The following is a 25189-nucleotide window of genomic DNA, read 5'->3' as shown; positions in this document are numbered from 1 at the left end:
TTAATTCAGTTTGCGTTTGGAAGGACAAGGGAGCAAATTTGTTGTTTTTATTAGAGGCTAAGCAGTGCTGAAGGCTGGATGATGATCCATTGTTCGTGTTACAAAACCCAGCTAAACAGGGAAAACAGCACAAAGGAAGGGAAAAGTATAATTCATATTTGCCAAACAGCCTGAGAATAATTAGAAGATTAGCAGTTTGGCACTGTTTACTAACGAGTTGTGAATTAAATGCATCCCCCTTTCCTCTTTACATTAGTTTAACGTGCCACTTGGGTTCTGGATTTCATGTCCTTTGCACACCTCTTACTCTGCCTTCAGTGAATACACAGGACTGTATTTTCCTCCACAAGAAATGTAGAAGCAAGCATTTCATGGGGCATCAGAGACTTTCTAATCACCAGTCTCTGAAGTGTGCTCATAAGAATCTGCTGTTCACTTATTGGGTGGAGATGAATCGCCTCCAATTTGCTTTTATGATTGTGAGTGGAATATTTACAAAGAGTGGTTTCTGTTACTTACACTGTGAAATGCTTGTAAGCAGCCAGCTATAAAAGACTTGAGTGGCATTTATGCTTAAGTTCTCTCATCACAGTCATAGTTAGAAGGAAGGATAGAATTCAATATGATGCCCTGAAATATACTGGGGGAAGTTCTTTTTGCAGCTTTAGCTGCCGCTGGCTTAACTCTGTGTATCTGACTTTGATGTGATGCTTAGAGGAACACAAGTGAAAAAGAAAACTTGACCATTGCAGATGAGAAAACAGTATTAGGGCCCCTGAAGTCAGTGGTATGCTTGCTATGAAGTTTGACTAATCAAGATTTTTACCCTGAGGTTGCTACCTAATTGAGGTTGCAAGTGGGGATGCTTGATGTCTGGGTTGGGTTTTTTTATCCTGATTTCCCACCCCTCTCTTGTCTCTTCTGTCCCCTGAGGGGAACTTTTTACACCCCTGTATAACAGGGACTAGAATCACATTCATTAGTGCAAGAAAATATCTTTGAGATCATATTCCAGCTGCCTGTAGAGCTTTGATAAAATCTTCTGATAAGAATATACCAGACATTAAGCTGATACTACAGCTGGTCTTGTCTCTTCTCTGATTTAGTGGGATTTGGGCATGCAGACCAGAAAAGGAGGAGAGGTTTTTTTTCTGAGTGCAGCAAAGTATACTAATTCAGAACAATTCAGTCATATTCAAAACCAGTACTCCACGTCTGTCCCAACCTAAAATTCACGTGGATGATATAGTAGTTTATTGTTTGATACAAGCACAGACAACTCAGGTAATAACATCTGTAAAATTGTGGGAGATCTTTGTCACTTCTCCAATGAGGATAAAATTGGAGAAAGTTGTAGTTTATTATCATACAGATTATCATACATAATATAAATAGTATTTATAATATAAATATCATAAATATTTATATGTTTAAACCCACAAAATTTATTTAAGTTTTCAAGTGTGGGAAAAGCAACCTCAAGATTTAATTATACTTATCTTATTTTTTTTCCTTCTTCTAGCAAACTGAAAAAATGCTGTCTGTTTTTCACTAGCACTTTTGGAGAAAGAAAGGTGGGGCAAAAACCAAGGCAAGCTTGAAATACATAACATGATAGAGAAAAATTAGAAAGCAGCAAGATCCTGAGCTGTAGAAGTGTTAAAGAAGCTGCTACTATTTTTCATTCATGATCTCAAATGCTTGTAGTTCGTTTTTGGCAGACTTAGGTTTTGCCCAAAGATGTTCAGAGAATAAGTTATGATCTGTGCTGATAAAAGGAAACATCAAGAAATTCACTGCACCATGATGCCAGGCTTTAGATGGAGGAAGCACTGGGAAAACTGTCTGTCTCCAGAAAAAGAAAAAAAATACTATTCCAGGTACAATGATAACATCTTTGAGGAGTTACCTTCGTATGACAATCAGTGGGGTGGCTTCAAAGTAAATGGGTCAATTAGGGACATTACCATGAGGGAACACAACATTCTTACCTGTGGAGCACTAATAGGCCCGGTTTCTTTTTCTTCCTCAGGATCAAGGGTGATAGTCTACGTGCTTCTGCCTTCCTGTAGGATCAAAAGGGAATTTTCTATATTCACTTGATCAGAGGCAAAACAGGCTGTTCTCTGTAAAAGATTTCTCATGTTGTCTCTTTCATTGGCAGCCATAAATGGAAATACCATGATTGAGTAGAAATTAGGTGTAACTGATGTTGGATGAAATAGTAAAAACAATCAGTAAATGAATAGCAAAAATAATAGTATAATACTAAAAATAATCAGTAGGGGCCAAAAGTCAGGTAAAATGAGTGCCTGCATTTCCTCTTGGCTTGAGGTTGCTGGGGATTTGTTCAAAAATTGCACTATAAAAAAGGAGAGGAGGGACTGTGCCCTAAACACCACTGACACTGAGATTAGCAGGAATTTTGATTTTTGGTGAGAACAGATCTGAGTAGTCAGTCCACCCAGACTGTGAACTTCTGGGTACCTGCAGGCTCTGGTGAAATCAGCCACACTGTTCCTGAAAAACTAAACATCCACAGGGTCAGATCCTGGGTTACAGTTTCTTTTTGGAAGGGATTTGCCCATGTAGTCAGTCCAGCGAGCTCATTTTTTATGCCATCACATTTTATGTGACACTAGACTAAAACAGCTGCTTGCAATTAGCACATACAAAAAGAACAATAACAAAAAAGCACCCTGCCCTTCCAGCTCTACACACACTTAATGCAAAGACTTCACCACATGCTGGTGATTCGCTCCCTGTGCTTTAACTGAAACATCCAAAATAATTGATCTAGCTGAAGACCAAAGGAAAAAAAATTATGTTTATTGTTCCCCAAATGTTTCTGATGGGCAGCAATGGCTCTGGTTAATGGAAGATAAATGTGGATGTGCAAGAAGGACTCTTGCATGAAGTTAAAGGGAAGCCAGGGCAGGGTGATGCCTGTTGCTGTGCTGGGACAGGATGAGGTAGAGAGCTGGTTTCTTACCAGGACTGGGATCCAGGGCAGCTGGCCCACCCTCCCTTTGGGAACAGTGAACAAGGAGCTTGTAAAATACACAGACCAAATGGAAATGACCCCTATTGACTGAAACCAGCTGCATGTCAGACCTCTCACTGTCTCTCTTGATTTGCTCTCTCAAATAAATGGATGTGGTAGAGGGGACTATGGAAAGAAAACAAAATAATTTGTTCTCCTTGAAGTTGCGCCACACTCATAAGCCACAGTTTTTACAGCTGAAAAAAAAGTATGTTTATTCACAGATTAAGTTTTTCCTTCCCTCCTTTTTTGGGGTTTTTTTGTCTTTGGGTTTTTTTTTTTGGTTTTTTTTTTTTTTTTTTGTTTTGAATGTCTGCAGTTTAGAGTAAGACATGCTGTAGTTCAGTTTCAGAGGTCTTTGAATTGGAAGATTTTGTTAGGTACTCATCACATAAGACTGCTGGCTAATGAGAGCTTGTTCTTTTGCATTTTGATTCAGAAAACAAAGTTCTGACAGCTTTTGTTGGTGCTTTGGCTTAGATCTGTGTGGTAGCTCAGCCCCATAAAAAAGGTCTTAGCAAGATTTAAAAAGGAATGACATGCAGAATGACTTGACTTATTCATGTGTTGTTTTCTATATTTTTCCTAATGCACTCCTGTTACGCTGAGCATTTTGAAGAGCTTCTTGCAGTAACCAGGGTAGCAGTTGCATTTGAAAAGTTAAGGATGACAGCTGCTCGAAACCTTACATTAAGCTCCATTCTGAGATAGGAAAGGAGGTATTTAACCTCATTACCATTGTTGCCTTGACCATCAGGTTGCCATAGGGTGGTCATGGCTGGATAGGCTTTCTTGAGGAAACTTCATTAAAGCCATCAGTCCAGTTTTCCTTTACAAAAATACTGTGCACTGATGAGTTTTGCAAATGCATCTTTTTTAAAGTTCTGTTCAGCCAATTGATTATTAGTGGAATAAGCTACTGAATTTGTACTCATGGATCTAGTGGTGTTTCTTTGTGCAAAAACTTTGAGGATGATGCTTTGAGTTGACCCAGTTACTCCTTACTTCTTTTGGCCTCCCATAACTTTCTTACACCTTCTTCTTTTCCTTTTTTTAATTATTTTTCTTTAAATTTATTTATTTTGTAAGAATTTGTTTCTTTCTCACTCTTAGGTGCACAAACATGACAAGGTAGAAGTTTTGAGCATAGGGACCTTTACCTGTGGCCTTAAAGTGGAGTTGCACAGACTGTTGTTATTTTAATACAGAGCAGATTGAAATTCCTGTCTATAGGTTCTGAGTGTCCTGGCTGTTTGCCAGGACACTGTTTGCTTTAAAGACAAAACTAAAATGCAGTTCAATCTGGTCATTGCTCTGCCAGATTGTCAGATTTTAGCCACATTGGCTTGTAGGATTATCTGACCATCATCTGTGACCCCCAGATATTGCTATGGGGAAAGGCACACCACTGTTTCTTGCTGGTTGTCCTATGAGCAGCATCTCCTACTGATGAGCTATCTACTATTTGTGATACCCTCTTGCTGGATAATTCAGATCATGGTAATCTGAAATCAAGGGATACAGTAGACTTCCTTCCATCCATTGTTATCTTACCATTTTCTGCTGACTAATTACTTGCATTAGTGAGAGTACCCCAAGCTTACATTGACTTCTTCAAAGATGTAAAGAGGTAAAGAGGTCTTGGGTGGCTGCCTATAAAGAATGTTCTCTGCTGAGCAAGATGCAAAACCATGGATGCCAAGGAGGTCTTCTCCTAGATGACATCTCCTAGGCTCCACCTTTGGCACACTCTGCTAGGACAACAGTGATTTTAGGAGTCCAGGAGTAGGATGACTCCAGAAAGGTGTTTATGTCAGTACAGCTCATATCTTTGGGATGATCCTGTAGTAGAGCTGAAAGGGAACCATTTTTTCTCTGTATTTCAGCTATAGCTGTAGTACACGAGGGTGCTATCTTCCAGTCCAAATTGTGGCAGCGCTTCCCACTGCCCTTTGGTGGTGTTCAGGTAAAAGTGGATGAATCCCACTGATATTAAGGAGAATTTCACCATGGTCAGGACTCTAGGGCCCGATCCAGTGACAGTACAAAGCATGAAGAGCCCAAAACAGAGAGGTATCAGCACATGATAACAACACAGCAGAGTTTTGAACTCTGCAGCAAAGAAAGATAATCAGGTTGAGGTCAGCTTTAATATTTTCCTGTCTTTCTGATGAATGACCAAGTTGGGTGCTAGTGCAACTGTAGAATATATTTGAGCCTGAATTTGAAAAACACATCAATGCAATATATTATCAGTGAGTCTTTTAAATAGCATCTGTAGTAAATACAAGAGGGGAACTTTCTTTCAATTTTATTTTAATCAGACTTTTCTTTTTAAAGTTACAAGAATACAAGGTTGATGAAGCTAACACTACTGAGCTGGCCAAAGGGCAAAGGATATGAGCCAGTTATTTTTCCTCAGCAGCACAGTAGGAAATGTGTAACTGTTAAATTTCATTTCAGATGTTTATGTCTTTACATATTTACAGTGGAAAACTAGATGAGAGCCCAAGAATATGTTCTTTCTCAAACCAAAATAAGATGCCTTTTATCATCAAGGGAACAGCAAGAAATAAATTAAATAAATCTCAAAACACAGGACAGGGCACCATTTGTACAACCGCAGAAATCTTACTCATTGCTCAGATCACGTATGAATGTTGAATTTTCTGCCTTGTTCTGTTCCAGAGGCTGAAGGCAGCGCTGACTCATCATCCTGCTGCCATGTCGAATGGGAATATGAACACCATGGGCCACATGATGGAAATGATGAGCTCGCGGCAGGACCAGACTCCACACCATCACATGCACTCGCACCCTCATCAGCACCAGACCCTGCCACCCCATCACTCGTACCCGCATCAGCACCAGCATCCGGCGCACCATCCTCATCCTCAGCCTCATCACCAGCAGAATCATCCCCACCACCACTCCCACTCGCACCTTCACGCCCACCCGGCACATCACCAGACCTCGCCGCACCCCCCGCTGCACTCAGGCGGACAAGCACAGGTACCTTGGGGCCACGCTGCACCAATGAGTTGTGTTGTTACGTGGAGTTAAAGCCTGATCCCTCTGTTGTTTCTTCTTGGACACATATTTTGCTAGATACAAGTGCCTCAGGCTACTCATGAATGGCTGCTACCAGAGCTGGGGAAGCACAAACTTAATTAAAAAAAAAAAAAAAAGTGAGGCAACAACTCGTTTTGTTGCTTGCTTTGCTAAAGAGTTGAAATACCTTACTTTATAACAACGTCCAAAGTTTTTCAGTGCTCTGAGCTCTGCAAATTGCCATGTATCCTTTTAATGGACAAAGTATATTACAAAGATTACCATATTTTGTCTATTCCTTAATGTGCTTGAACCTGAACTTCTGAGGACAAGATTAAAGAGCTGTATCTGTTGTACCCACAGAAATACATAGCACTTCACTTAAGTGAAGTGGCAGTGGTGGGGCTGTGTGGGTGTGTGTTCAAGACTGGAAATAGTAGAGGTAGCTTTAAGGTAAGATACATAAGCTTAGAGGAAAAGAAGAAAGGATCCAGACCCTGTGATGAGGATAGCAGCCCCCAGCTGTGTAGTCTGAGAGGAAACTAAGTTTATCTGGGAGTGTGGGCAAAAACTGGTAAATTGGTGGGCAAATAATTGGTAGATGTCATGACAGGAGAAAAAGATGATAAAGCCAGTCCAAGGAGAGAGATTTAAACCAGGAAGGCCATTTTGATTTGGATTCAAGTGATGAGAACATCAGTGGAGGTCTCCATTGAATGAGATGAAGGTCTCCGTTCTTTGGACAAGGTATATTGGTGTCATCATTTTGGGTAATTCAGTTACTGAACTGAATGTTTCTTGAACTAATGAGCTAGTGAGCACTGACTTAGTGGAGTAATTTTTAAGAGTAATTCTGTTAATGTCTAAAGATGATAGGCTTCTGCATAGGATCAAACAAGAAAAATAAAGCTCTGAGGCCAGTGACTATAACATGTTGAGTCAGGGGAGCAAATTTAAGGAGGACAAGCAGGCAGTGCATAAAATGAGGACAAAGAGGAGTGCCATCCGTAAGAAGTTCAATCTGTGAAGTATTGTGTTGCTTGCAAATACCTTTCAAAGAAGCTCTTAGAAAACATTAAAGAAAATGAGAGGATTTGGCTGACATCCCAGTGTCCCACAACATTAACTATTTACCAACATCTAGCTTTATTATTGCAGAGGCTGCAGCACATGGGATTTCTGTAAAGCATTTGCTAATGTAAAATGAATTGTCAGCTTTAGAGAAACAGTCTAAATAAGAGTGCAGCAGACTCCCCTGTGAAAAGATGTCCAGAGCTTCCTAAGTTTAGTTCAGTTTTTACTTTGTGAATTCAGTTATTCTCCCATCTGTTAATGAGTTATTTTCCTCCGAGTTGTTTAAAAACACCAATAAAAAGACATAATCACATAACAGAGAAACCAAAGCCAACCTGATGGTTGGTTTGGAGATCCATGAGAGAGTAAAGATGTAGTTGTTTTTAGCAGATTGGAGACCCTGTGAATGAGATGGAGGAAGTCACTTAACCTCTTTACAAGGGCAATAGTACTGACACCTCAGCGAGGGGTTGGGAGAATAAACATGTTAATGCAGATGAGGGAGTCAGATGCCATGGCATGGAGCACCACCAAAAAACATCCTCGTTACCACTTGTAACAAGTGAGAAGGAAACAGCTACAAGAGAAAACAAGCCTCCCAAGCTGAAGGATAAGACAACAGCCAGTGAAGACAAGTTTGAATCAGTTTAAGTAATCAAGTTTTTTCCAGTTAGAAAAGCCTCGACTCCTTGTTCTGTGTACTCCCAGTTACCTAAGCACCCTGCAAGATTCATAGGCAGTCAAGAAGAAATATGGGCACCAAGGCAGGTGAGTTGTCTGGCAAAGCTATGTCAGACTAACTCCAGTCTTGAGTCAGGCCCACAGATGAACTTTGCCAGCATGTCACTGGAGGCAACTGGACCCGTCAGGTTTTAAGATCTTCACCTTGTCCCTAGGTGTGTCACCAAGATGGGAACAGAGGGTGTTGGCTGAAAAGGCTGAATAAGACTGCTAGGATCAGCAGCTTTCCCAGGCAGTAGATCTCTTGCTGTGTAGTTATTTTTTAACAGATGCATTAGTGGGGGAAAAAAATAAGGGTTTGCTATGTAATAGCCACATGGTTATTACTTTCTAAGCTCATTCACAGTCCCTGTGGTAATGGCATCTTTGGGGGTCAGATTGTTCCAGCAGACATTAATTTTATGGTGAATTTTACTAATTATAAACCTCTTTATTCTTCTGAGACAGATGCTTCCATTCCAAACCATGCTGCCAAATGACAGCATGGTCCATGTCACTGTGAGCTGTGTGCTGAGACTGTTGTTATTTTACACCACACCCTTCTATAATGTCAGAATTGACACTTCTCTGTAATGTCAGCTTCTCACAGCATTCTCTTAAAGAAGCTGCTGGTTCATGGCATAAACAGGTGTAGGCTTCACTAGGTAAAAATCTGGCTGGATGGCCTGTCCCAGAGAGTTGTGCAAACAGACTTAAATCCAGCTGGTCGCCAGTTATGGGGCCGATCTGTCCATTATCTGTATCGATGATCTAAGTGAGGGCACTGAGTGCATCCTTAGTAACTTTGCAGATGACACCAAATTGAGTGGAAGTGCTGATCTGCTTGAGGGTAGGAAGGCTCTGCAGTGGAACCTGGACAGGTTGGATCGATGGGCTGAGGCCAATTGTATGACAATACCAAGTGCCAGGTCCTGCATTTCTGTCTCAACAACCCCATAGAATGCTCTAGGCTTGGGGAAGAATGGCAAGAAAGCTGCCCAGCAGAAAAGGACCTGGAGGTGCTGGTTGACATACAGCTTAATATGAGCCAGCAGTGTGCCCAGGTGGCCAAGAAATCCGACAGCATCCTGGCTTTTATCAGAAATAGTGTGGCCAGCAGGTGTAGGGAAGTGATGGAGGACTTGGACTTGGCACTGGAGAGGCCACATCTCAACTTCTGTGTTAAGTTCTGGGCCCCTCACTGTAAAGACATTGAGGTGCTGGAGCATGTCCAGAGAAGAACAACCAAGCTGGTGATGGGTCTGAAGAACAAGTCCTGTGAGCAGAGGCTGAGGGAACTGTAATTGTTTAGTTCAGAGGAGGCTGAGGGAAGACTTTATCACTCTCTACAGCTACCTGAAGGGAGGTTGTAGTGAAGTGGGTGTTGGCCTCTACTCCTGAGTAAATAATGATAGAACTATAGGAAATGGCCTGAAGTTGTACCGTGGGGGGGTTATACTAGATATTTGGAAGATTTTCTCTACTAAAAGAGTAGTCAGGCACTGGAGGAGGCTGCCTGGGGAGGTGATGAAGTCACTCTCACTGGAGACTGTAAAAAAACACATAGATGTGGCACTTCAGGACATGCTTTAGTGGACAGTTGGACTTGGTGATCTTAAGGTCTTTTCCAACAATACCAATTCTGTGATTCTGCAAGTAAATTCATACTTTTCAGCTACCATCTTGATACAAAGGACCCCAATGAATTATGCTTTTACAGAATAAATGAATTAATGGGTATGAGTTTTGCTGAAAGTCGTAAAGAACAGAGAGAAGAATTGGTTCAAGGATAAAAGTAGAAATCACCTTCTGATAGGTATCTTTCTGAGGGGGAGAGATATTTTATCAAGTTGTAGCTGTGTTGTCTCAACTACTACAAAAATGGCACTACTATTCTTTTTTGCTCCCATTAAGTTTTCTTGATATCAAACTTGCCAGAGTGATGGCTCAGGCAGTGTAGTGGTTTGGATGTTGTTTCATTCTGTTATCTGTCCCACATTGATGTTCATTATGGATATATGATCCTCTAAAATAACAATAATATCACTCGTAATATATGTTCAATTGTTCATTTTCTTTCTTACGTTCCTAGGTAGGGCAGCAAAATTCTGCTAGAGAATGAGTCTTAGACACTTACTAAGTTATAGCCTACCAGATTTCAGGGTTAAGAGCTATCTAGGAAGAGTTAGTTAATTATCCAGTGTGACATTAGTAGTGATGTAATGGGAATCTTTATAATTAATATCCGCCAAAGGTATAGAGAAGATTTTGTTGTTCTGAAAGATGGAAGGCCCAAAGACTGCCTGCTACATTTTGAAAACAAAATGGCTCACTAGTTATTCAGGAGGAAATGACCATATGAGGAGAGAAAGAAAGAGAGAAAGGGAAGGAGAAAGAGAAAGAGATGGAGAAAACTAAACAAAACAAAAAAAAACCCAAAACCCTTACAGTTACCTTTTTCTACCTTTTGTTTAGCAGAATGGTGGATGAAAAAGGAGAGAAATGAGATAAGGAAAGCTTTTGGTGTCCAGAAACATAAATAACAAATCTTTTGAAAACCAGAAAAGTGTTGCATGTGAGAAAACTGAAGGGCTTTGATGAGATGTTGACATTAAAGAGGATTTCTGAGGCCTTTGCAGTCAGACATCTTGCTAAAGAGACAGCCTGCCCAGCTTGGGTGGACAGGGAGCAGCTGGCATCCCTCAGCAGTGATTTCTCAAGAGGCCCACTGGGGACACTGGCGGGGACAAGGACAGCAGCTGGAGGTCTGTGCAGTGCTGATGGCTGCAGCCTCTGTAGATGGGGCCCTGGGACCCCAACCCCCCGTGTGAACAGAGGGTTGGAGATTTTGCCAGTGAACATATGGAATTAATAAAAGCTGAAATTTTAAAAATCAGTCAGAATGTGCGAGGTGGCTATTTTTTTAAGAAGGTTATTTTTTAAAAAACATTTTCTCTGTTCCTGCAAGAGAGATTCCCTGACTGTGCAACATATAGCTGGGAATAAATCTGGCTTTATGAAAAAAGCACTATCAGATGCAGAGAATAATTACACATAAAATTGCCACTTTAATTGACACAAGTCAGCTGGGGGAAAAGCAAACTCTTCTTCACAGTTTGTGGTGAGATTCTAGACAGAAAAGCAACCTCGCAAGATGATAGTATCATTTTAATTGAGACAGACAGAGATGTTAGGCAAACACACGTTAATTGCTGCAATTGAAATTCAGGGCTCACGTCTGACAAAGCGCTGAGTACGTCCACTCCCTGGAGTCAAAAGGAAGCACCTTGGAGGTTTGGGCCTCTGCCAGAACAAGAGGGTTAATTTTGAGTCAACAATTCAGGTTTCCAGATTGTTCCAGACTGTTCCGGAGCTGTGGCAGCCATGTGAGCAGGGACAGTGGCTCCCACAGGGTGTGAGCTTTGGGGAGCCCTGGGGGTCAGGGTCCTGAGCCCTGAGCCCCATCCCCAGCACTGTGACCTGGGTGCTATGGAGAGGCAGGAGAACAATCCAAAAGCTAAGTACTCCCAGATAGCAGAATGTTCAGTCTGATGCTGGTTCCAGACAGGGATTTGCATGTTTTAGTCACCCAGGAGTTGGAGCACAGACTACTTTTGGGCTGTCCCCACCGCATGCCTTTTCTGTAATGGCGGGGACCAGGTACTCTGGGGAGCAGGATTGATACTCTCCTGCTCTTGAAAAATGACAAATACTTACTTTTCCATACTTTCATAGCAGCAGGACTAGATGTGCTGTGCCTCTGCCTTCAAAGCCAGGCTGCTTAAAAAAAAGGGAGTACAGCATCCACAGGATTCAATTGGGAGTGCCTGAGAAGAAGAATATCCCTTCTCTACACAGTTTAGGGAGGCTAAAATGCAAGTTTCTGTTCAGGTACCTAAATCCTTTCTTCAGCTGAGATGCACCCAGGTCTGCTGGCTTTGCATAATCCCAGCCCACAGTTTCCCAAGATCCACTCAAGTGCAGAGAGTGCTGGAACTGCCTTCTCCAGAGGTGGTAAAGCATGAGATTGAGATGGAGGAGCCTGTGAAATAGAAAGTCCAAAAATTTTGGAGGCAAATTAAAAAAAGAAAGAAAAAGACAGAAATAAGGCCCCTACAGTCTTCTGCTTTGATTAAAACAGTTGCTGAGAGAAACCTGACATTTCAGGTTTTAAAAAGGTGGTGGCAGAAGAAGTACCTCAGTAAAATGTTTTTAATAACTGCAAGGGGAAAAATATTTTCCCTACCAATATTCAGCGGATCGTTTTTAAAAAAAAAAACAACTCCCCTTTGACCACGTCAAGGATTTGCTAGCAGCTCATTTCAGTGGCATCTGGCGCGGCCTTACTGCTCGCGCCGGTTGCAGACCTCGCCAGGGAGCGGCGGGACAAGCGCGTGGGATTTCCCTTCCCCGCTCAGCATCCCCCTCTGTAACTTTTCCCGCTCACCACCCCCTGCCAAACCTCTCCTTCCCTGCCAGGTTTCGCCGGCGGCGCAGCAGATGCAGCCCACGCAGACGATACAGCCGCCGCAGCCGACCGGAGGCCGCCGGAGGAGGGTGGTGGACGAAGACCCGGATGAGAGGAGGCGGAAATTTCTGGAAAGGAACCGAGCCGCCGCCACGCGCTGCAGACAGAAGAGGAAGGTCTGGGTGATGTCACTGGAAAAAAAAGCAGAAGAGCTCACCCAGACAAACATGCAGCTTCAGGTGCGAGCCACTGTCTGCACCCCTGAGGACACAGAGGGGCTCTTTGTGCTCCGAGGGGCTGGGGCTGCCCCCGCACAGCTGGCTCCTAGCGGGAGCGCGGGCTTAATCAAAGCTGATTAATGAAGATGTGTGTGCTTCTATTAAAGAAATAATTACATTTTAGTAGGATAAGCCGGGAAAAAGCTGTCTTGGGATTCAGAAGCCTTTGCTAGACAGAGTTGTATTTATTTTCTTTTCCTGTCACCGCTTTCTGTGTTTTTGTTTGGTGGGTTGTTGGTTTTGTTTTTTTTTTTTTTTTTTTTTTGTAAGTGCCATTAACACAGCTATAACAGGCTTCTTCAGAGCAGGGCATGTAGTTAAACCCTCACTCAAAGCCCACAAGATAGTATCATAAACATATCAGTCTACCAGAAAAAAAAAAAAAAGAATAAAGTGCATGCATGAAATTACCCTGAATATGATAATAAAAGCCCTTCTTACGGTGGTGCCCTTCTTATTATGGGCACAATATTTCCACTCCATCCTGAGGTCTGCCTGGGTGCTGCCAAAGGTGGAAAGACCATTCATGTAATGGCACTCCCCCAAAACCAGAGCTAGGAGCAGCACCCAGGTGCTGGCTGTAGCAGAGCTGTAGGTGACACAGCCCTTTCACGGCTGCTGTTCACCCCTAATATCTCTGGCTACCCATCCTGATGCAGAGTACCAGAGTATTTCCCAAGTGGATTAAAATACTGCCTAAAGTATCTCTGGTCCTCTGAAGGGTTAACTCACTTGTCAATTTATGTAATCAAATCTGGAAGCCAAAATGCTTTCAGAAGAAGTTACAAAATAATGTCATGGACAAATGTTAATATAAATCCAGCACACGAGCATTGAGTGGCATTTTTGCTCAGTTCTCCCAAGGCTGTGGAGCAGTTGCTGTGTTCTTGGGTTTAAACTTTGCAGTAGAACCTGGTTTAAGATTTGTGGCAAACTAAATCTTCTCTTCCTTTTCTAGAATGAGGTTTCCATGCTGAAAAATGAGGTAGCACAGCTGAAACAGTTATTGTTAACACATAAAGACTGTCCGATAACAGCTATGCAGAAAGAATCGCAAGGATATCTAAGTAAGTAGCTGGTATGTTTGCACTGTCTCCACACTTCTCACAGGAAAGCAGAGTTTCTAATTCTTCCCACCAGAACCCCTTCTTGGTCATGTTCCCACTTGAACCTGCCTTCTCAAACATCATCCAAGCCATCCAATCTCCTGCCCTTATTTATCCAGCCCCGCTCAAACCCAAAAAAGCCTTGGTTTGCATCCCACACAGCAGAGCTAGCCTTCCCCACCCCTCCCTTCGCAAGGAGATGCACACGGATGGACACTTACTCCCCTGTGGAGGATTCCGCTTGAACTCACAGCTCCAAACCTGCAAGAGTCCTCCTGGGCGCAGCGCTGCCAGCACCTTAAAATAACTCTCAAAAGGAAAGTTTAAAAGGAAAATATTACCGCCCCCTCCAGCGAAAATGGTCCTGTGCTCTGGCAGTGGCACAGACCAGGCATGGAGCAGGTTTTAAAGGTTTGTCAACTCTTTTTTTAACTCTTATCTTTTTTTTTTTTTTTTTTTTTTTTTTTTTCCCCAAGAAATCTCATACAGTGGAGACATTGAATTGATTCTGTCTGGTTGGTGAATTTTATGAGTGTGGTACTTTAGGGACAAAGTCTTTGCTTGGCTCTAGAATGTCTCAGAAAAGCCTCAGGGTTAATATTTGCTATACTGCGGTATTCTCTTAAAATAGAGACCATTTCTGTCTCCTCTGCACTACTATGCATCTGGCTCTTTAACAGTACTCAAAGAAAAAAAATATATAATTGCATTATATGCCTATCAACTGTTGCTTGAATTAGATTTTCTGTGCTGCGCTGCACCACACTCTAATTTTGATTCCTGCTGGAGTGAATAAAGCATTTAAGCATCCCAACTGATTTTATAGACCTTAAGATACCAGACTTTTTATCCTGGCATTGGTTTTGTAATCATTAAGGTCTTGGACATTTTTCAAGGTCCTAGCTCCTGAAGTCAGGTTGATATCAGAGAAGCTAATTTAAAAAAAAAAAACAAAAAACAAAAAACAGAAGCTGCAAGAGATCAGAAGACAGTGTTGGATAACTGTGTTTTGGAATCCTGGGACATGTGCATGCCTCAGGTTGTTAGTATTGCTGCTGTAGTAGTACAGTCCTTTTCCAGGAGTGTCACCCAGCCTGAGCTTGCTACTCGCATGGATAATTGAACGTGTGTTGTCTCTGTGCCCTCACCCCCTTCCCAGGTCCTGAGAGCAGTCCTCCTGCGAGCCCGGTCCCAGCTTGCTCCCAGCAGCAAGTCATCCAGCACAACACCATTACGACCTCCTCCTCTGTCAGCGACGTTGTGGGAAGCTCCACTCTCACCCAGCTCGCCAGCCACAGAACAGACATCAACCCCATCCTTTAAAAGTGGTTGGTCAGAAACTGCAAGGGGAGTGTGGCAGCGTATCAAAGCATCCTCTGTGCTAAGGACATTTGCAACTGTAACTCAAGCCTGGAAGATTCCTCAGTTCTTGAAAGACTCTGGCTTTCGTTTTTATAGTTATTAAAATGTCTTTTATACTTAGTTACATGAAAGGGAGTTATGCAATTAATATGCTATCAGCTTGAGAAATGCTTTGGTGCTTTCTCCAGTTTTTTTGGTACCAGTTACTTGTTTATAAACCTAACTGTTTCTGTACATAGCCACGTTTCCTTCTCACCAATCTAGCCTGAAGCCCCAGAAACACAGAGTTGTGTGAAACTGCAGCTTGTTAGCCAACATGAGGCATGAAAAGTATTAAGCAGAGTCATATGTAGGTAACTAGGAGTAATTAGGCTATAAATATATAGAGAGGGCATCTGCTGACAGCATAATAAAAAATGAGTTAGCGTTGTGCTATCAGCAGACCCCGTCTTGCATTCAGAGCCTCTTTCAAAGCAGTCATATAGGATGTGGCTATCAGGACAAAAATCAAGCCCAAATAACGTGCTCTTTTGCCTAGGCTTCCCCCTTCTACTTTCTCTCCTACACTGCTCTTTTTCTCCTCAGTTATTCTTACACCTTTTCTTTTCCCAAACCCTTTGCAACCCTTGGCTTTTTTTACTCCTGCTTTTTTGTTTCATACCAAGACTTCCTCGCTTCCCTCTCTCTTTCTCAAAGAACAATAATGAGCAAGCAAAAACTTCAGGCCCACCTAAAAACTGTTGGCGTGGCTGCTGTTTTCACCAGCTTTTCACACGCAGCTGGGCTGCGCCAAGCATTTGGCTTTTAAAAACCAGAAATGCTCCTGATTTAGTGTTTTTAATAAACAGAAAAAGGCGAGAGCAGTGCAGCCCCAGGTGAAGCAGGATTGAGAGCCAGCTGTGTTGATGCTAGCAGCCCTGTAAGTTTCTGTGGCACCGTGCAGGCATAGCAAGCAACACCCAAGAATCACAGCAATTCTTTTGCACTGCCAGTTGTTAACATAGAAAAATCCACGTAGAATATAATAATTCAGAAAAATTCTGTTCCCTAACCTGGTTACATTGTTGTAGCACCAAAAACTGACAGCCTCAGCTTTCATGGCTATAAATGAGAAATAAATCAGCGTAGCGGTTCTGACCACTTGGAAAAATGCCACTTTTAATTCCCAGGGAAAGACCTGCTCTCAGCAGGAGTTCCTTTAAGTGCCCTCAGACCAATCCCAAGCTGGCAGACAGCAGTGTAACTTCACGGATTTTAATGGCACTTAACGCCCCTTTACCACAGGTAAGGAACTGTCTCATTAGGACACTAAATTAAATTTTAGAAGCCACGCGGCCACTGAAAAGTGCTGCAAGAATGGCAAATCCCACTGCACTCTGTATGAAATTCAGCCCTGCAAAGAGGGTCTGGGAAAGAGCCTTCTGCCACAATTTGGGTTTCTGTCTGGGCTCCAGGCCTGCCCCTCAGCACAACTGATTTGCATCCCCGAGTGTTACTAATGATTGATGGGAAAATCAGACGGAGTTGATGCCAGTTAATTATGCTGCCTTGCCATATAATGGAACCTGATTTTGGTCTCAGATCTGTCAGTGACAAAACCTCCTGCTGCTTACCTGGGAAGCGGGCTCTGAGCTGGTGATAAATGTTCAAACATTTTGAGCTGCAGCTTTAATAGCAAAAGCTAATTCACGATATTCCTGGCAAAGCCTCTAGCCCTGAACAGACTTTGTTCTGAAGTGAATTTCTTCTTGTCAAAGGCTGTTTCTTTGGGTTTCAGAGGAGATGTGAAGTCTAAAAGCATGACTCTTCTCTGTGCGGGAGAGAGAGTGGAACAACTGAAGCGTGAGGATCTGTAAGGAGCAGGGCCCGCCTGGAAGGGAAAGCAAAATTCTGAATTAGTTCTTATCTTGGTAACTAACTTTTTATCAGTATTCTTTAACTGCTTGCTTTCCACTTATAAAAATACATTCAAAAGAAGATTTATAATGTACAGTGTAAATCTTGACTTGATTATATAGTCTAAGAACCAAAAAAAATTATGAAAAAATACAAATGTAAAGGATTTTCTATTATATTTTAGACAAACATATACTTTTAAAGTGTTTAAATACTGAACCTATAATTTTTTTTTAGCCTCCAGTTTTAATAGCTAAATGGTTTTGCTTCAACATGGCTCTCTAGGGAACTTTTTTAAAATATGCAGTCAAGCAAAATGTTCCAACTGAGTATCCACTCTGTAAAAAAAAAACAAAAACAAAAGCTAATAAGTATTTCCCTTGTGTGTGAATTTCATCATTCACCATGAAAAATAAAATGCCATTGCAGGGTTAATTTTAAAAACTCTTCCTCTATATGGGTAGCACTTAAATACATTAAAAAATAAAAATCAAAGTTGTTGGTACTTTTAGAATACCCAGTTGAGCTACACTACACTAGAATTACGGTTTAGCTTCATTTTATTCAGTCTCCTCAATTAAAATATTTAGCTGTTAAACTGAAAGCCTCTACATTAAAAAGAAAAAAAAAAAAAAAGCAAAAAAAATACAAAAACTTTGCCTAAGTTTTGTTAAATTCAGCAACTTGACAGTTTGACTGATGTGTATTATATATAGCTCAATTATTTCTTTTTTTTATGCTAACTAGGCAAGCCAACCACACATGTTGGCCTAAATGTGTAATTACAATGAAATGTCTCCTCTCTATACTATTGGCCTTTAGGTATAATACTTGCTAGTGATGTGGAAATAAGTAAAGGATGAAAAGCTATTTGCTATTGCTTCTTGTAACTCTGTCGCAGGTTCACAGGCCAAGACAAAACGCAGCATATTTATGTCGGCGATATCATCGGTAAAAGGACCAACCGTACCAGGCACCTTATATTAGTCATCAGATTTGCTTCCACATTAAAATACTCTTGTTTTCCAAGGGAGTGATCCTGCAGCCTTTCCTCAAGTTGCTGGTCCAGCCGGGCACTGGACGCTGCCTGAGCAAGGGCTGTGGGAGAAGCCCCTGCTCCTCTGTCCCTGGTGTGTTCCTCTTCCTAAGCACGTCACTCTAAATGCACTTCCCAGGCTCTTTCTGTCGAGGAGAAATCCTGCTTTTCCGACAGCTACTACCGGAGACTGCTCCGCTTTCCTCCTGCCCTGCAGATCCAGCCCATTGCCAGGCTCCACGTCCCATTCCGCTGCCAGGAGATGACTGGGACCTCTTCCCTCACCTGCTCTCCTGGGCTTTGGCCCCCGCCAAGGTATTTCTGTGGACCTCATCTCTTGTTGCACATTGGAAATCTCAGCCACGGACAACTGCAATACTTTGATCAGAAAGAAACGATGCTGTGATCTGGTTCCTTCATCCTTACTTTTCCCCCCCCACCCCCCACCTCTTTTTCCCCAAGTCAATTTATGCAAGCCATATTTCATAACGCTGCCTGTGGGAGACAAGTAGTTTGTGTGCTATCATGGTGTGTTTTATAAGGACGGTGATGATGATGATTTATGGAGAATTTCACACTGTTGGGAGTTAATTCCTGCTACGAAGCTAAATGTCTGCTGCCCATCTCCTGAATAGTGGAAAGTCAATGGTTCAGTGCCTCAGTGCGTGTGGATGTAGTGTGTTAACTGACTCTGTCCTGTTAACTAACAAGCCAGCTATAACTGTTGTTAAAATGCCCAACTTTTGAGGATTCATATTTTTTTAAGCAACAATATTTAGTGTTGAAAACTAGCCTTTTAGTTTAGGCAAAATGTGCTTTTTAGCAGCTAATACCTTTTTTAAAAAAAAGCGTATAGAGTGAATTTATGAAAATTCATGAGGACCAAAGCAATTTTAAAACAGGAATCTATTAATTTAGTATTCACATAGAATTTTATAAAGTATTTATTAATAAATGTTATTTTAACACATTCCATTTGAACAGTATTCTTGTACAGAATCTGTTTGCTTGGGTTTTTTTAAGTTACAATATTAGTTTTGCAATAAACTAGTCTAGGTGTGTGTGCATCTTAATCTTTCAGGGTCTCAAGCAGAAGTCATCCATCTAAGATGGAAAAGCTTGCTGAGGTCAGTTGTACAGAAATTCCTAGAATTAAATATTTTCCTTAAAGCAGCATCTGCTTTTTTTTTCCTTTTCTTTTTTTAGTAACAACAAAACAAATTATGAAGCATCAGTTGTTTTCTTTGTATTGGAAAATGTGTTCTCTTGTTTTAGAGAACATGGGTCAAGGTATAACTGGAAAGCCTGTCTTTTTTTTTTTCTCCCTTTTTTTTTTTTAAGGCTGATTTTATACAACACCATGGAAGACCTAACCCCATCCTTGTTTCTTTTCTAATGTCACATAGTGAGTTGCACTATACTGCCTTATCATTGCCTCTTCTGTCCTCTTACTAAGCAGTGTTCTTTAGATTTAGACCATTGAAACTCCATTATACATCAGAGAAAATTACTGGAGGGGGAAGAAGAGAAAAAGATTGATCTGTAGACGTAAAAACTAAACTGTGCCTATAAAACAAAACCAGTTACAACTAATTAGTATCTTATTTCTACGTTTCAATTATTTATATTATTTTAAAATTGCACTTTAGCTCTCACTCTCTTTCTGGCTCTCCCTTGTTGAATCATTTATAAATACTCTTGTAAAACATTTGCACCAGATACATTTATATGCTTTCACTGGTGGCATATCTACAACTTGTCTCTCACACCTGCCCAAGCGGAGGAGCTGAGAACAGCCAGTCTGCAGTGTGACTTAGACTTTACACCCTCTTCATGACAGCATATAAATGTTTTATTATGCAAAGTGTGTGAGGCAGCATCTAAGCTACATTTATAATCTCTCATCCTGAGAACCAAAGTGTCCTGTATATCGTAAGGTCAGGAGACCAGCTCTGTTGTGCACTGTCGTGCACTTTGACTGTTGTCCAACTCACGGTAGCTGCGAAGCTGCGGTGGTAACAGTGGCCATACTATGTATTAGGGTTCTGAATCAATAAAATATGTTGCCTTATAACTTGACTAGGGACAGCACCTTTAAAAAAAACAAAGAATAAGAAAAGAGACTAAAAACTTCTAAGGACAAACAAAAGCAATAAAATCTCAAGTCATTTGAACACACACACGAAAAAATTCAATTTTTCCTCATCTTGAAATAATCATCTTACTGCAAAGACAAAAGAGGCTGTTTACATCCATAACCTCTTTCTTTTTTTTTTTTTTTTTTCCCAGAGCTTACAAATATCTCAGTTTTATCAGTGGCTTTATGCTTAAGAGCTAAATTGCTTACCATTACTGGTTTTCCATTGCTTTCAAGATGACTTTATAGCAAATGCTAAACTGCATGAGGCCAAAAATGTCAGTGTTCACACAGACTCACCAACAAGATTGATTTTCTAAGTGGAAATCTGATCCTTTCCCAGGCTCTCCTTGGACTGGAATCAATAATTGCAACTCACTTTAGTTAGACCAATGTGTAATACCTGGGATTCAGGATCTCCAGTTCTATATTTATGCAAATTAAGTGTTAGTGATGTTGAGTTTTACCTGGTGGAACTGCTCCCGAAGCCCATGGAAAGGCCATGCCATCTTATGCCATGAGACTCTTAGACTCAGATATCTTTCTTGACTAAAAATATGTGCGACAGCCTTCTGGATGAAGACTGAAAGCTCCTTCTGGCTTTCCAGAAGCTGCATCAGTGTCAGAAGTACAGGGGGCTGGATGGCTGATAGGGAATTTCAAGGGAAACGTTTTCCTTGCTGGAATTTAGGAAATTCCAGAGAACCTTTTCCCCACCCATCAGAGATGAGATCGCAAAGAAATCCCTGTCAGAGACAAACTTCACTATGCTTGCACAAAAGAAACTATTTTTGCACGAAAAAATATTCTGAATAAGAATAATTGCCACTGAGAGTTTTGCCAAGGACTTTATCATTGGGACCCAAGTGTTTCCCAGCCCATGGCCGTGAGCTCTGTACCCCTCTCTGTAACAGCTCCGTTCAAACACTGGGTAGCACTCATTGCTGAACGTTGATTCTTTGGACCTATTGTCATTGTCCTGGTTTTAAGGAACTTTTAGCACTGCTTGGAGTAAGCCTAAACTATCGAAGTTTATATATAAATATATATATATTATATTAAAAAAAGGTGCTGTCACAGTAAGTTTTGGGCTTGAGGTTGTTTGTATTGTATGCAAAAGTTTTGTGTTTGTTTGTCTGTTTGTTTTATTCTGTAAAGCAACCACCTTCCTTACTGGAGGGAGATAATTTTTTTTTTTTTTTTTTTTGGTACATAAGTGTAAATACTTGCTGCAGCATTTAATATGTTTAATTTTATGTTAAGCTTTTTGTTGCATTGTGAACCCGTTATTGTTACAAATGGACAATGAGTTCATTGAGACTGTTCAACTAGGTCAGATTTTTACATCTCTTTCTAGCTAGAAGAGACAGGAATTTTGTGCATTTGTACAAATGTTGATAATATCACTGCAATTCCAGTATAATAAAGCACTCAAATACAAATAGTTCCAGTAGTTTGGCTGTGTCTATACCCTGAACATTTTACACTACAGATAACTCCTGCAATTAAGCCAAGCTACACTTCAGTGATTTCTGTTATGAGCTGCAATCCCTCATCTCCCCTGAAACCAGAGGAGGACTGTAGTGCTGGGCATTCTCCTGCCTGGCAGTAGGAGCAAGGAGCTGTTCAGACCTCAGAGCCCACCTTTGCCCTCTGGCAGCCAAGGAGATTTTGCAAGAACAAGTTCTCTGAACCTTTTCCAAGCAGGGAGGCTGCAAAGCCTCAAACAAAAAGACTTACGTGGTGGGGCCTGACGTGAGGCCTCTGCATAAGGATGAGACAAGCTGTTATTTTTCTTTTCCTTGCAGCTGGAGTGTGCTTGTATCAAAATACACTCTATGCTTGTTATCCCGCCAACCTCTCCTCTTGCCAAAAGCTGCCTGGAAATAGATTTCCTGCTGGGCTAATTAGCTCTAATTGTGATGCCCCTGTTATCTTGCCAACCTCATTTCTCACCATAAATTGGTCCAATATAGACCTTGGCACAATAAGGGGTAAACTGTAATCTAAAGTTAGGCAGGATGAACCCAGGTCTCCAGTGGGTAAGCTGGTTTTAGATTAGTGCAACTTGATGACCTTGCTGGCAGTCCCAAAGCAGTGTCCTGACTCAATGGGATTTCAGGCCTCGGTTATGGGGACCAACCCTCCTGCAAGAACTTGGTCCCAGTGTCACACTGCAGGAGACTGGACCCGTGAGGCATGACCATGCTGCTCCCTTGGAGGCCTTGGCACAGGCACAGCTGCTGCTGCTTCTCTCCCCCTGGTTATCAAAAGGCTAGATCTGGCCAAGAGTGTTCACCCTCCTAAAATGGGTAGGAAAAAGGCAGAGCCGTGCCCCTGTTCCCATTCTCCCTTTGTAAAGGCTGGAAGATGGGGCACTGGGCACATATGGCTCCCTCTTTAAGGGGTACAGCAACCATTTTCCCCAAACATCAAAGCATGGTATTAGCTGGAACTATATTTCTAAGGCTATATAGTGCTTTAAAGCAGGGCTGTCATGCCACAGCTTAACCTGTATTTAGGCAGCAGGGTGCTCTGGGACCAAATACTGAAAGGATCTGTAAAAAATAGATGCCTCTCATGAAGGCATATCACAGGCCTATTTTATTGTCCACAAAGTTACATTTACACCTGACAGTATGAGCTAAGCAAGATGTATTCAGGCTGAGGTAACACTGCCCTTTACAGCTGATTCATGGTTTCCCAAACCTGATCACAGCATTTGTTCCTCTTCCAAGCAGTCCACTGTTACTATTGCTCTCTCTGGGCTGCTCTGGACATCATAACAAAGTTATTATTAGAGAAAAATGATTCAGTGTGAGAACACACTCCTTCCCCTCTCCTTTGTAGGGATGCAGCCAGAACAAGCCTAAGCTGAGGACACTGCATCAGTGAGAGGATTGCTCCAGCTTACATCAATCAGAGCAGTGGTGCAGAGAGATCCTGTCCCCCTGCCAAACCAGCCCATTGTGCTTTGGCTAAACTTACTTTGCCTCTCAACCTGCTCCCAGCTTTCTCCTGAATCCAGGTTATGGCCTCAGCTACTTACTGTAAGGGCACTCAAGGCAATGCAGGAGAGTTTGGGTAGAGATGATAACTTAGCACAGAGGGCATTGCAGGTACCCAAAGGCACTGGCTCAAAGCAGGCAGCATAACAGATCAGCAACAGCTGTCTGGAGAAAACAGACACCTCTCAAAATCAGGAGTTGGGATGACTGGGGGAGGGAATCAAACCCAAAGGAGGCCAGACATAAGTGGAAGCCAGAGCTGAGAAATCGTAAGTGGTCTTGTGCTAAAGAAACCTTTCAGCAGGGGAGTGAAGCAGGAATCAGATAAGAGCACTTTTTTGTTGTTGTTAGTTTTGGGGTGCTTTCTGAAAATTACTGGGATAGAGGGAACACTGAACATGCAAGGATGCAAAGCTCTCCAGTTTCACACTAACTCTCAGCATAACAGAGCCAAAGCAAGTTTGACCCTCTCCTGGGGAATCTTTCCACACAAATGGCTTGGTTGGTTATGCTGCCCTTACCAGCAACCCTTGCCAACCACAGCTCGAGCAGAGAGCTGCAGTACAGACCCACTTCTCAGCTCTCCCTGCCCCCCCAGAGCCAGCAGTGCCCAGCTGAAGGCAGGCAATGGGCTGGTTAGAGGGAAAACCAGTTTTCCTCTCCGCAACAGCTACTGTCTGACATATGGCAAAACCCGAGCTCTGGGATTACTCCCAGAATTGCCCTGTAGCACCCACTCTCTCTATAGTCATTTGAGAGCTTGACCCACAGGGTATAAGCAGAAGATTAAAAACAAAACTTCCTGAGAGCTAGTTTCAAGGCAGCCAAAAATTAAATAGGTAAGAGAGGGAAACAAGGGATCAAAGTTAAACCTGGACTGCCACCACCCTTTAGATCAGAGATAGCAACTGAGGGTTTGAGGACATTTGCTTAGTTCTTTCTTTTGTTCTGCTATTGCAACTGCCTTAACTTCTTTTTGCCTCCCATCTGCTCTGCTGAAACAGGTACATTTGTTTTACTGTCTCTACACAGGGAATTAGTGATTGCCATTTGCTTAAAACCCTCTTTCTGCAGCACTCTAGAGCACCATTTTTCCTCCAGCCTGCTCTATTCTCCAGCGCAATGCAATGCCATGGTATGAGAATGACCCTGCAAAGCTGATAAAATATTTAAGTTGTGTGTTCTGATTGTGTTAGGTAAGCAAATACCACAAGAGCCGGACCATTAGTGAACCTGATCATCCCATTCCCCCAGGACTTGCTAGCAAAGCAAGCCAGAGCAGCCTCAACTATCTGCCTTTCCCAAAAGAGAGGACCTTGAAGGTGTATCCTGCAGAGGCTGAAGGAATTTGCAAACTGTGTGTGTCCCCCATTGTAAAGCAAAATATAGATATAGATGTATAGATATATATGGATATACAGACATAGATGTAGATACATATAGATGACAAACAGGTTATATATAGATACATATAGGCACATATACATGCACCTGGTAGAGATGTGTACATGTGTGCCTGTGTATGTTTGTATACAGTAGGTGAGCAGATGTTCTCACTGAGCATTGCATTCAACTGACAGCAGGTCAAGCTAAAAGAAAGAAAAATACTTGACATAACTGGCCAGTTCATATAGGAAATTGAGTCAAGATAAATAAAGGCAGAAACAGATTTTAAATCTGGGGGTCCTCTAGGTTATAATGGATCATGCAGGAAGACAGGAGGCTTTGGATGAAAGGACTCTATATCACCCTCGCAATTTTTTATGTTGTTTCAGTAATTATTTTCATTCTGTATTACAAGTCAGACAATCCAACTTCAACTTAGTAGAAGTTTTTCTTAGCTTCAAGAAGCTGTATTGAAAAAACATGGAGCCATGGATGAGGGAAAGGAACTGTCAGCAGCAAGACATAGCCATGGGTTTCAGTTCCAGTTACAGGGAATTGTGTCTGGTATCACAGCACTGGCTGTTGTTTTGGCTTGGGTTTTTGTTGTTGGTTTTGCTGTAGCTC

At 41.9% G+C, this 25189-nt stretch overlaps 1 protein-coding gene and 1 long non-coding RNA gene across 7 annotated transcripts in view; one reads left to right on the top strand and one right to left on the bottom strand.

The window, feature by feature from the left end:
• Nucleotides 1–21615, top strand: part of CREB5 (cAMP responsive element binding protein 5) — a 259619-nt gene extending 238004 nt beyond the window's left edge. For all 6 annotated transcript variants that reach the window (XM_071735597.1, XM_071735594.1, XM_071735593.1 and 3 more), the window contains 4 exons: nt 5732–6055; nt 12368–12595; nt 13593–13701; nt 14900–21615. In XM_071735597.1, coding sequence (XP_071591698.1) covers nt 5732–6055; nt 12368–12595; nt 13593–13701; nt 14900–15063 — 825 coding nt within the window. In that variant the 3' untranslated portion in view covers nt 15064–21615. The remainder of the gene's footprint in view (nt 1–5731; nt 6056–12367; nt 12596–13592; nt 13702–14899) is intronic.
• LOC139792389 (uncharacterized) lies at nt 12083–14048 on the bottom strand. Its single transcript, XR_011724247.1, has 2 exons — nt 13962–14048; nt 12083–12547 (listed from the first exon to the last, which is right to left on the bottom strand). It is a non-coding gene; the product is annotated as an uncharacterized lncRNA (long non-coding RNA).
• Nucleotides 21616–25189: the final 3574 nt, after the last annotated feature.

The sequence above is a fragment of the Heliangelus exortis genome, chromosome 2 (assembly GCF_036169615.1).
Source record: "Heliangelus exortis chromosome 2, bHelExo1.hap1, whole genome shotgun sequence".
Classification (NCBI taxonomy): domain Eukaryota; kingdom Metazoa; phylum Chordata; class Aves; order Apodiformes; family Trochilidae; genus Heliangelus; species Heliangelus exortis.
The sequence above is the reverse complement of the archived record's forward strand: the minus strand, read 5'-3'. Positions and strand labels throughout refer to the sequence as shown.